Source organism: Ylistrum balloti, unplaced genomic scaffold (genome assembly GCF_031769215.1).
Source record: "Ylistrum balloti isolate Yb309-2 unplaced genomic scaffold, AGI_CSIRO_Ybal_v1 Utg369960, whole genome shotgun sequence".
Classification (NCBI taxonomy): domain Eukaryota; kingdom Metazoa; phylum Mollusca; class Bivalvia; order Pectinida; family Pectinidae; genus Ylistrum; species Ylistrum balloti.
The window spans coordinates 452,510-465,997 of record NW_026782058.1 but is presented as its reverse complement, the minus strand read 5'-3'; the positions used below and the strand labels follow the sequence as shown (position 1 = coordinate 465,997).

Below are 13,488 nucleotides of genomic sequence, written 5' to 3'. Positions count from 1 at the left end.
GTTCAAAAAGACTTGTCAAAAGAGGGGAGGGGGCTTATTTGCGGGCAATCCCCATGTTCACGAGATGTACGTGTGTCTGCCATCTTGGATTAATTGCGAATGCCCCCCTATTCCTGACAAATTTGAAAAAGTGGTGGGGGGGGCTTATTTGCGGGAGGGGGCTCATTTACAGTGAAATACAGTTTATACTTATAAAACATTTCTGACCTAATGTAGCAAATGTCAATAAGAAGACAAGACTTAGAACGATCATCTCAGAAGTTGACCAGTAACCTGGCACAGTTACAACGAGTCAACATGGAACAGGAGCAGAGGATTGATACAACACTGTCCGAACTGCAACAGCAGCAGAAGCGCACAGATGAATTACTGCATTCTGATAGGTTAAATACAACCACTAGTCAAGGTATAAACTGATCTTGTTAATTTCCTGTCAATCTTTCCTGCTTAATTCCATACTATACACTGTCACCTCTTGACCTTTTTGCTTTATGCGAATATCACTTTATCCTTTATAACAAGATGTAAAATCAAGGATTGTTTAGTGTTGACTTTACTCGTAATGTCTCTCATCCAATCATAAATGTACAATTGTACATATAACTTTACAGTATTTGTTAATACAACTGGAAACCATTTAAGGCAGTTTCTACTGTACATGTATTTTCATACAATCATTTATGGATATAACTTTTTGTACATCATTCAAAGTTTCTCATCAATTTGATTGGAGGCATGTTTCAATTTTATGTATGGTGAATTAGAGTAATTGTGCTGTTGCAGTCTTCATATGGCATACTTGTATATGGTATAGAAAAAAAAGCTATTTGCCATCTCTGTTTTGAGCTTTAAGAAAATGATAAATGTCTCAAAATTTGACCTTCAACTGCTAGTCGACTTTGATGTAATGTATAAGTTTGGAGAGAGTGACACATTTTATTATTGTTGCATATAACTTCCTTACAGATGGGCAGAGAAGATCGTCAGAGCCCCAGTGCACAGTCCAGCGAGAGCAGTCCTTCACAAGACAGGTTAGCTCATCCAAAAACTTCACACGAAAATTAGTGGTCTCTTTAGCCATATAATCTTCTGTTCTCTCGAAAAAAAAATCAATGTTTCAGATCGTTTGGAATATCAGAAAATTGTTGATTGTAGAATGTTTTGTCATGAAAATGCATAAAAGAAATTGTAAGATATTCTGTCTCGAAAAAGCATGGAAGAAATTGCAATCATTACATGATATGTATGTGTTAAATCTACTGAATTTGGTAGATGTGATATTCAATCAATGTAAGTTATTGGAATTTAACTTTAATTTGTAAAAATTTCTTTACACTGTGTTTAAAATTTACAGCATTTTCACATCATAATACAAAGGAATATACAGACAATTATTTATCTTTACCACTGATGTTTTTCACAGTTGTGAAATACAACTAATAAATGCGGTATATTGCTTATCACCAGTTGAAGCAGTGGAGCACCTCGGATGTTATCCGGTGGTTAGAAAACAGAAAACTTCACAAATTTATCCTTCTGTTCCAACGTAAGTCTGCTATAACATCATTCATGTACGTAGCTGTTGGCACTTTACATTTTGATCATACAATTCTTGAGTTAAATCTAGTCCAGGTTATGATTAATGTTTAGTTGACCAGTTGCACCAGGGTTGTTTGTTTATGAAATCATATTTTGCTTTCTGGTGAGCTACAACTAAGCATTTCAAGGCCTGTATTAATCTCTGCAAATCTGTCTCAATTTATATCGGAAACGTTACAGTTACATTACCAAGGAATCAGTTTGTCGCTAAACAAACAGGTCCCTGGACAAACAAATGACAAAAGATTTAACAAGTTTGCATAGGATAATTATAAGAATATTTATCAAGATTTTTTATTACCCATAACATGATTGATAAGATCAATTTACTCAATTAGTATTTTAGAGAGTATATATTACACATTGATAAAATAATAATATTAAGCTGTTACTTCATCTCTAAACTGAGAGACAAGAACAAGACCAGTTTATGTCATGTTACTGCTATATCACATTGTCAAGTTTGTTTATATCATTACTGCAACAAGTGAGACTGCTTTTGGTGACTGACATTATACCAATCATGTATTGTTAGGGCACCATGTGGCAGGGATAAACTTAGTGGATCTACAGCTGCCATTTCTGGGTAAGTTTCAAAATACAGATAGTGATCAGAAAATATTGTTATCCCAGACTACCATTAGTTGGTTTTTAGATGTTTACTCTTTGACATATGATGGAGATGTTGAATTGAAATATGGTAGGTTGCTGTATCATGAAAATGTGTAGGTAAAGTGTTTTCCTTTGAACTTTAAAAATTCTCTGTTTCATTTGCTGCTATAGGTGTATTCATGTCACACTGGCACATCTTGTTTACTTAACAATTATTAGTATGTATGAAATCAGGGTTTTCCATAATTTTGTTAGTAGTAGGCTGTGTAGTGAAAGTAGGAGGCTGGCCTGCCATGTACGTGTAGTCGTGTATGGAACATTATTACGGAACTGGATTGGTGTAGGCGGCCAAATGATCAAAGTAGCCGGTCAAATTGGCCGGCGACCGGCTCTTATGGAAAACCCTGGAAATATAGAGTAGATTTTAAGTCAATGCAAAAGTATTTTTACGAGTAAATTGTACCTGTTGTTTGCACGTTATTGAGGGTAATACATTGAATATTTGGCTGGAATCTTTCATTTATGATATTCTTGGAAATATAAGTAGATCAAAATTTAACAAATTTACAAATGAAAATCAAATTATGATTGAATTGAAAGGAAAACATCACCTTGTCAGCACTTTGATATAAATTTTATGTTGCAGAGGGTTATGACCATATCAGTTTAGAGGACCGAGAACTCCTCCTGGCGGAGGTATATGAGTTACTGAGACTGGAACAGAAAACAGATGAGGACGACACCCATCGGTTACAGACTCCTGTGGAGCACCAGAAGTACCAAGCAGCCATCACTCTTGCCAAAGACAAGTCGAGTGCCTTCCATCGTTCACAAAGTGTGCCAGTTGTCTTGACATTTAGTCAGCCTTCTACTATACCTTCATCCCCGTCGTCTTCGTCACCTACACCAAAACTCCGTAAAAAGTCAGAGTCAGATGTCAGAGAAGGGGATTTAAGGGAAGGACTTGTCACACTCCGTCGACAAAAAGTTCTCAGTGGTGATGGGTATACAGCGTCCAGATCACCACGTGGCGACAAATTTATTCGTCAAAATTCACCTGGTGGAGACTCATGCTCAAGGTCAGTATGTTCCTCTGGGCAGCTGGTTAAGAATACGTTTAGTTCATGCATCATACTTGTTTCGTCAAATCACAGCCACTGATTACAGATTTTATGTTGAGGATCCTGAAACTGACCTTTAAAAACACTCTGTACTTTTGTATAAAATACTAAATGTGTCTAAGAATCTCCCCATGGTTCATCAAACTATTTAGAAAATACTGATGTTTGCGTCTTGTTAATTCTTTTCAAATATCAATTTTCCAGAAATAATGATAACCTTTTTGATCCTAACTTGAATTGCCTTGAATGTCCTGAAAATGTATCCTCTGAAGTCAAACCTTGAATATCTTCAGAAAGTAATGCAAAAAGGATTATCAGTTCAAAGTCCAGTTAACCTCAGAAAAGTTAAGTTAATAATTTCTTACAACATTTTGTTGAGCATATTATTTGGTATTTCAGCACAGGATCATTGAAGTCTAGTGTAAGTGGAGGAGGCACGCTGAACAAACCTGTCAGGAAGGTGAGAACATATGTCATAGACTGACCAGGAGGATATAATATTTCCCGTATTGCTAATACAGATCTGGATCATGCAAATTAGTAAATCAAGGTCAATTTCTTTAATTATTTGAATTAGAACTAATTGTATAGACATTTCTTACTAGAGACAGTTGGTATTAACTCAGGGCTCTCGATCTGCCAGATTTGGGGCCGATATTCAGCCCCATTCCCAATGCAAAGTAGTATCTTTTTTTCCCAATTTAGACCCAAAGTTTTCCCAGTTCTAAGGAAAACACCATTATTTTTTCTAATTCTAAGGACCCCGGGCCCCAGTCCAAAAATGGTGTGTGAGAGCCCTGTAACTTCAATAATAATGTCACCTAATCTTGATTTCGTACCTCTACAGAAATTGCAGACAAAGCCTGTGGGTAAACTTTCTTTGTACAACATGTTTGATGGAAAAATGGCTCAAGAAGTTTGTTGCATCCACCTAAGAAAGACAAGCGGTCAGTTTGGGATGACCTTCGTAGTGGACAACAAAGGTCATTTGATCATTGGGTCATTGGAGGAAAATGATAGTAATGGCAGTGTAAAGGCAGGAGACAGGTAGGTCGTAGCTGTATCATTTCCTCCTAGTAACTGGTAACCATGGAAACAAGATTATTATCAGCATATCATGATCTGAATCTTATTTAAGCACTTTTGCTATGAAAGTGTTGCACTGAAACATGATTGTGTTAATTACAGTTTCTAACTATTGTTTTTATAGTAATTATTGTTGATATGCAAATTCATAATTAATCTATTTAGCCAAGGAGAGAGTACCACTTTCTTCAACTGTCAGTTTGTAAAACAATTAGCGTTATGTACCACCTACCTCTGAATATTAACTTTTCTTATGAACCAATGCTCTGTTTGATTGCAAATCAATTATTTCCAACTTTTCCCCAGAGTTTTGACAAATTTTGGGTAATGCATTTCATATTGTGTATGGAACATCCCTCAAACTGAATGTTATGGTTGATTCAGAGAAGTCGATAGTATTACATTGGCAAGATTTTAAATAATTATTGAGAAAAGGAATTTATTTGGTTAATGAAACTAGCATTACATGATGATTTGGGGGCCAGTCAAAAGCATTGTCACTCAGGAAAAGACAGATGTCACATAATATGTGTATTAATGTTGTATAATCTCTGGTCTTAATTTCAGGGTTCTGGAGATGAACGGTCAACTATTGTTGCCACTGACTACGAGCGATGTCCAGCGATTGGTGGAAGGGGTGATACAACAATGTGAAGAAGTAGAGTTGGTTGTCTGGTGTGACCCCACAGTCCGGTAATTAGGATATGATGTTTCTGGTCATGAAGCACTGTTACATATTGTATTGTTTCTGTTTTAGTTATGAAGTAAGTAGAAGTATCAAAGACAAAGCAAAGAAGAAGCCAGTGTGATTGTGTCGTTTTAAAAGATTAATTCTTTCCTCCAACATTCAACCAGAGAGATGGGCACTAATTATTAATGTACAGGAGAGTTGTCTCTCAAATATCCCACATGAGTTCTCTTGGCCAGTAATTGTGCATGTTATATTAAGGGTCAGATCATAAAGCAAGGTAGCTGACAGATTAACGTCTTGCGATATTCATATTTAAGCTTGTTGGTAATAGAATTTGTCTCCTATAATTTGTTTGACTAAAGAGAAAATAAGTCTGGATATACAAACAACAGTTATTACATTATTAAAGTAAAATTATTATAATTGCATAAAGATGAAGGTTGATCACTTGTTATCACAGGAAATTGGAATTACGAAACAGTGAAGAGCTTGCAGACAAGCGTTGGTGGAACTTAAGGAAGGTGTTGACAGATATGCAAGGACAGGAGATGGATCCAGATCAGATTATCCGTGGTGTACCACAGAAGGAAATGACAGATCTCAAAGACCGATGTTCTCTACAGGTAAGATATGTCAACAGACCTTAAAGACAGGTGCTCTCAACAGGTATTGGTAAGATATATCAGTAGTCCTTAAGGACATGTGTTCCCTTACAGGTAAGATATATCAACAGACCTTAAAGACAGGTGTTCTCTACAGATAAGATATGTTGTGAAATCTTAAAGACAGGTGTTCTTTACCAGTAAGATATTTTGACAAACCTTAAAAACAGATGTTCGATATATTGACAAACCTTAAAAACAGGTGTTCTCTACAGGTAAGATATATTGACAAACCTTAAAAACAGGTGTTCTCTACAGGTAAGATATATTGACCAAACCTTAAAAACAGGTATTCTCTTGAGATAATGTTGTTGGTATTAATTTCTACACTAAATTTAGCAAAACTTTGATTGATTAAACTTTGAGAAAAAAGTTTCTTTCTTAGACAATGTGTAGATGTACTTCAGCATTTAATATACTCCATTCTGATGTCAAGTGTGTTATAGGTTTCTGCAGGCATTCTAGTATTTACTATGCTTCAATTTTAATTGCTCATTTTGTTTGATCATGTTTATGGCTAAAGACAACCCATGATAATAAACACTTTGAATGAAATAATTATTTGTATGGCTATATGGCATTCACAGATATTTTTGCCTTTAAAGTAATGTTTGAGGATTAGACAATGAAAAACAACACCCACAAGGAATTGCTTGTGCAATAAGTATATAAACAGACAATTTCACTTCATATTTTGTCAGGATGAGTTGGTGGAACTGAAAGATTTGGTGAAGGATCAACAAGGTGTTATTGAAGGCCTACAACGAGAACTGACAACCAAAGAGGAGTGTATTTGGGAACTCCGACGCCAAAAGGATTCAGCACTAAAGGCTGCTACAGACCTTCATTCACACTCTAGGAAGGGTGAGTTTTTAGAGTTATACCCCTTACGGTACCCCTTCTGTTGTTATTTATCATACCGGCTACAGTCTAGGAAGACTGTGTTCATAGAGAAATACCCCTTACTGTACCCCTTCTGTTGTTATTTATCATACCTGCTACAGTCTAGGAAAACTTGTGTTCATAGAGAAATACCCCTTACTGTACCCCTTCTGTTTTTGTATATTACATCAGCACTCCCAGTCCAGGAAAGCTGTGTTTATGAAATAAGAAACCCCTTATTGTACCTTATAACACACCTCAGCTCATAGTCCCTGGTCTGTGTGTTTATAGAGTGATTTTCCTTACTGTACCCCTTTTGTGTTGATGACCATTATTTGACTCTTTCTGAATATTACTGCTGATGATAAGTCAAAGAAACAATCTCACATAAAATAAGTAAAGCACACCTGCCAACTTTTGAAAATTCTCATTGGGAAAAAAAGTATGTGAACAACATTTTTGACTGGCCACGATACCTTGCACGCCGCAACATTTGTCACAAAGGAAAAATTAATTATTGTATATTTAATCAATACATCTAGATAACTTTAAATTGATATAGTGCATGCTTTACTATACTATAACAATGAAAAACTATCTGCCTTTATTTCTGTCAACTCCACACCAATTATTTTCGGATTCATTACACAAATCACAACATTTTGACTGTTTGACCAGACTTACTGCTGTTTTAATGTAACTACTAGCCCCATGCAGGTGAAGAGATATATTGTTTATAGGTGTACATTTTTTCTTAACACAGGTGTGTCCATACAAGGAGAATCACAGTATTACAAAATGACCATGGACAGCCTGAAAGTCGAGGGTGCTTCCAAGGTCAGTATGCATTAATTAATAGAGACCATTTAGAATATGGGATGTACTTTTTTCTCATTTTGAGAGAAAGGAGTACCATAAAATTATATATGACACAACAACAGACAAAAGAATTTTTTGTACAACAAGGGTACTCAAATTCCCTTCACATAACACATAAGTGTTGACAAAGAGGTGTATGTTGGCAAAATGATTGCATTCATCATTAATGGTCTCCATATATGTTAGAATATTCAATAGCCTTTTAAAGCATTATTTTAAAAATTTTACTGCTTGATGATGAAAATTTCTTCAGTGTGAATATTTTTCCTCTCTAAAAAGCTATCATGATTGAACACTTTTATAAGCTGATTTCCATTTTACTAGCTATGTATTTTGCTAGAAAAAATAAACAGAGTGTTGTTTGATTCTCATCCTGAACAAAAATTGCATTCTCTGTTTTTACCTCGCAGGAAAAACTGATGAATTCACTAAAGGAGATAGTGAAAGAAGCCAGTCGTCAGAAGGTGTACCTGGACCGCCTCATTTCTGTTGTGATCGAGGAATCACCATGGATACTGGAACAGGTGGATGCAGACTTTGATGAAATGGTGCCAGACACCTCTGGAGAATACTGCTGAATTGACTGGAACTAGGAAAATTCTGTTGACACTGGAGGAGAATTCTTTTAAAATTACTTAGTTATACTGTTATGTTGGTGCTATTATGTATATTTATTAACTGCAAAATGTCCTCAAATATATATACATTGTGTGTATATATATATATGTTTCTACATTAACAGACCAAAACTTGTTTGTATTTAGAATGTGAAAATGATGGTGATGGTTATGATTACCGGTAGATTGTAGATTCATGTAAATGGCAAGATACAAGGTATGATAGGTTAAAAAAATCAAAAAGTATGTTCAATACAAATATTAACTAATTTTTTGATGGTTGTACAAACAAATAAATAGATAATTGAAAACTTTGATGGTTGAACAAAAGCAAAAAGAGAAAACAAAGCCTATCGGTGTTAATGATACCTGTTTTTCAATCATGCAATAACTTTGCCACTTATATTTTAATCGGTAATAAAACTCAGCATTATAATATCTCTGTATTTAGAGGTACTGCAATCCTTAGTGCAATAGTCATGTGGATGGCTCTTGAATGATATTTCAACGTTTAAACTTAGAGTGCATCATCTGTAACCATTCCTTAATAGTTATTCTGTAAATGTATGTTATTTAATGACTTGCACCGTTTACGCAATGCCAGGTCATGACGAATAAGGTATTGTTGTCTTTTGTAACATAAACCAGAGCCATGTCACAAATGGTCAGTATTCGATTATTATTTCATAAACTGAAATGTGGACCTGGTAAAAATAATCAGAAGTGTATGATAATTTTATATGATAATAGAATGGATGAAGCTGGTGATGTTTTGTAGTAAGGGATATTATTCATCTAAATAGTAGATCCTACCAGTTTTAAAAATCATGCAAAATTCCTTCATGTAATGTTGTGAAAGACTTCTAAAGGTTGTTGCTGTTATTCATTTCATTTGTTTACAAAGCCATGTGTATTACGTACTGTGTGTATGTATGATGTATCAAAATGGTAAACTGAAATTCTGATGCAAATTTACACTGATGTACCACCGTGGTTACTTCGGAGGTAAATGTAAATTGCTGTATTGCCATGGTAACCTGAATCTCAGATGAATATTTACATAGATGTATCACCATGGTTACCTCAGATAAAAACCATGTATTTACATTGATGTACCACCATGGTAATTTCGCAGGTAAATATAAATTGATGTTTTGTCATGGTAACCTCAGATGAAAACATATATTTACATTGATGTACCACCATGGTTAGCTCAGATAAATATTTATATTTACAATGATGTATTACCATAGCTACAGTGTACCTCCAGTGTAGATGTAAATTGCTGTATCACCATGGTCACTTCAGATGAAAATGTATATTTACATAAACGTATCACCACAGTAACCTTCAATGTAGATTTAAGTAGATGTATTGCCATGGTAACCTAAAACATTGATGTTTGTTGTGGTTGTTGTTGGATTGTAAATGTTACTCCAAGGTTCATTGAAGTATTATACCATAATAAAAATGAAAGCCACAGCTAGTTAATCAGCTGGTTAAACCACAACCTGTAAATCAACTGGTTAAACCACAGCTGATACATAATATAGAATATATATTTTACCTGTCCTGAGATCTGATACAGAATATATATTTTACCTGTAATGAGGTCTGATACAGAATATATATTTTACCTGTAATGAGATCTGATACAGAATATATATTTTACCTGTACTGAGGTCTGATACAGAATATATATTTTACCTGTCCTGAGGTCTGATACAGAATATATATTTTACCTGTCCTGAGATCTGATACAGAATATATATTTTACCTGTAATGAGGTCTGATACAGAATATATATTTTACCTGTAATGAGATCTGATACAGAATATATATTTTACCTGTACTGAGGTCTGATACAGAATATATATTTGACCTGTACTGAGGTCTGATACAGAATATATATTTGACCTGTACTGAGGTCTGATACAGAATATATATTTTACTTGTACTGAGATCCGATACAGAATATATATTTGACCTGTAATGAGGTCTGATACAGAATATATATTTGACCTGTAATGAGGTCAGATACAAAATATATATTTTACCTGTAATGAGGTCAAAAACAGAATATATATTTTACCTGTAACGAGATCTGATACAGAATATAAAGTTTACTTGTACTGAGATCTGATACAGTGTACACATTGTACAAGATATGCTTCTGTTATTTTATATGTTTACTCGTTTTGATGTGATTATACCATAGTTTTTGTTTCTTGTTATATCGTTTAAGTTTGATTATTTTATTACCTGAAATGTCAGGCCTCTTTTCCTCAGTTGAAAATGTTTATTTAGTTGAGTAACAACTTTTTAGAGGTAGCCTGTCAACACTACATTGTAAACATGAAAGTACAAATTGGTTTTGAAATTAGTTGTTAATTTTTACATTTTGTAAGAAATTAAATGGAATTCAAATTTAGTTTTTTCAACATGATTATTTTCCATTGAGGTTCTGTTCAGATCTGACATGGATAGAACGTAGTGAAATGGTTAAAAAATATAATTCTTAATACTTCAAATTCCTGAAAAGTATTGACCTAAATATCAACAGGTTCAAATCATATTTACTTTTTAAGTTTAGCTTTATTTTCATCAATATGGGAAAGAGATCCTCAGTTTCCCAAATCTATAGGACATTTCAGCTATCAAGAGGAGCATTAAAATCACAGATCTGTAGACTCTGATTTCTTGTAATTGTTAACTTCTAATGAAATTGTGATAAGTGTTAAAAAGTACTCAGTGGAGACGTTAAGAAGGAATGTGCGACTGCTCTTCACTACGTACACTAAGGCATTTAACAAGACACATACCTGGAATTATCTAGCAGTGTTCACAGTGTGTTGTATGGAGAAACATGCTTTTAATCTAGTCCTATATTTTTAGCTGAAATATACATAGATTTTTATTATAAAACATGCAATATCCTCTGTTCAACCTGAAATGTTTTAGTGAGGACGGAGGTATGTATTAACTCATGTATGGATATGTTATAACCTAACATGTAAGGAAAGTATTCATGGACCAAAATTATTGTTTATGCAGGATTTGAACTTGAATTAGTTTATGTAATAATGAAGACAATGTAACTTGGTGATGGTTTGATTTACACAGTTTATATAGCACATAGGTTCTTTTTGTACAGTAATGACAGTGTAACCGTGGTGATGGTTTTATATGTACAGGTGCTTAGAATTCACAGGCTTTATACTGGTGTAGGGTTGGAATCAGTTGTCAGTCACTGTTATATTGTTGCCAGGGAATCAGTTGTCAGTCACTGTAATGTTGTTGCCAAGGAATCAGTTGTCAGTCACTGTAATATTGCTGCCAAGGAATCAGTTGTCAGTCACTGTTATACTGTTGCCAGGGAATCAGTTGTCAGTCACTGTTATACTGTTGCCAAGGAATCAGTTGTCAGTCACTGTTATATTGTTGCCAGGGAATCAGTTGTCAGTCACTGTAATATTGTTGCCAGGGAATCAGTTGTCAGTCACTGTTATATTGTTGCCAGGGAATCAGTTGTCAGTCACTGTAATATTGTTGCCAGGGAATCAGTTGTCAGTCACTGTTATACTGTTGCCAGGGAATCAGTTGTCAGTCACTGTTATACTGTTGCCAGGGAATCAGTTGTCAGTCACTGTTATATTATTGTCAGTAGACTGGTATTGTGTGTATGGAATGTTATAGAAAGGTCTGTGAATGGATAAGGTTAAATTGTGATTTGGCTGGACATGTTCTACACCGGCAAACATAGAATGCATTACACTTCACTGTAATTTTTGTATTTTTATTAAAATATTTTTTTTCTGTTTTGTTGAATGTACCAGGTGCATACAAACTTGTTATTTGATACTAATATACAACCATATTTAAATAATTTATTATATACATATAGATATTGTAACATTTACAATGTTAGTAGCAATATTTTATGAACATAATTAAAAAAAGAAATCTTAGTTTTTGATGTTATTATTATTTGTTCTTTCTTTTGTTGCCTTTCGCTGTGGTGAGAAGACGGGACTGAAATAGCTGATGTGTTAATAAGTCATAATGCATTCCATCAATTAGTATTCGTCTTTTATGGAGATAACCTACAATGTTGTAGACAATTCTCTACGTAAGGAATGAGATCAGTGGAGAAATGAGAAATGCTGGAACACTTCTGTACACTAATAGTTGATGGTACATCAGATAATCGGATAGGACATTGGTATACATTTTACTTTCACTGAGATGTCCAGTTTTGATTCCCAGAATGAAAGTGGAAGGGTATGGGGTTACCTGCCTGACAACGTGCAGCTACCTGCCTGATAATGTGGGGTTACCTGCCTGACAACTTGGGGTTACCTGCCTGACGTGGGGTTACCTCCCTGACAACATGGGGTTACCTGCCTGACAACATGTGGCTACCTGCCTGACAATGTGGGGCTGCCTGCCTGACAACTTGGGGTTACCTGCCTGACAATGTGGGGTTTCTCTGGATACTCTAGTAAGGCCACTTGCCTGCTTCAATCATGGCAAAATAAGTTTATATCTAATGATACAGTATGTCTATGTGTAATGTCTATATATGGGGCTTCTTTTAGTATTGCAAAAAAGAAAACCAACAAGTAGACTGACATTAGAAAATGCAAGTGTATCAAATCTGATCAAGTAGTGTTACTTAATGTTTTTTAGCAAAATATGTAGATATTTATTTTAGAAACAATTAATGATGCAATATTGACATCACAGTTCTCATATTTACAAACAAGGCCAGGATTCTTCATACAGTATAGAGGATTCATGTCACAGGCGATTCGGTAATGAAGTTGTCATGCAAAGGAAGATAAGGTAGATAATATGGGAAACAGACATTTATGAAATTAATTTTTTGTAACAAGAAATGATTTGTAGATAATTCAGGATAAATTTCAGGGAAGGGGATTTAAGTATGTTCGTTAAGGGGTTGTAAATTTCCACATATACTTATAAAAGACCATTATATCTAAGATAAGTAATAATATCGGGGTTGTAGGTTCAATGTCTTTTTTAGTTCCACAAGACCAAGAGATAATCTGATAATTTGCAAATAAGTACCTGGGATGGAATGCTACAGAATTTCTCAAAATAGTTTACATTCAAGTTCTGTGTGGTTGGATTTATAGAAAACTAGAATATTGAGAGCACTGATTATTAGTTGCAAACCCCATTCTTTATCATTCACATTGGCAGTTTGAACAAGGATTATAAAGCACATAATGATTTTTGACATATATGTCACAGATTTAAATATAGAAGTCCTAAGTCTGTGCATATATGTTGCATTTTTGGTATGTGAGTAATAC

At 34.5% G+C, this 13,488-nt stretch overlaps 1 protein-coding gene across 1 annotated transcript; it reads left to right on the top strand.

The window, feature by feature from the left end:
• The first annotated feature begins 222 nt into the window (after window positions 1-222).
• LOC132547535 (uncharacterized) lies at window positions 223-12,017 on the top strand. The gene is made up of 12 exons (XM_060211298.1): window positions 223-406; window positions 967-1,031; window positions 1,468-1,546; window positions 2,135-2,185; window positions 2,858-3,290; window positions 3,732-3,792; window positions 4,180-4,379; window positions 4,986-5,111; window positions 5,570-5,732; window positions 6,473-6,635; window positions 7,417-7,490; window positions 7,943-12,017. Exons 1-12 carry the CDS (start codon window positions 298-300, stop codon window positions 8,108-8,110), a joined length of 1,692 nt encoding a protein of 563 aa, XP_060067281.1. The 5' UTR covers window positions 223-297; the 3' UTR covers window positions 8,111-12,017.
• Window positions 12,018-13,488: the final 1,471 nt, after the last annotated feature.

Bases quoted from the DNA above. Each gene is read 5' to 3' on its own strand.
- LOC132547535 (XM_060211298.1), top strand. From the start codon at position 298: ATGGAACAGGAGCAGAGGATTGATACAACACTGTCCGAACTGCAACAG. The intron at 3,793-4,179 runs GTGAGAACATAT...GTACCTCTACAG, and splicing joins TGAACAAACCTGTCAGGAAG to AAATTGCAGACAAAGCCTGT. The intron at 6,636-7,416 runs GTGAGTTTTTAG...TTCTTAACACAG, and splicing joins TCATTCACACTCTAGGAAGG to GTGTGTCCATACAAGGAGAA.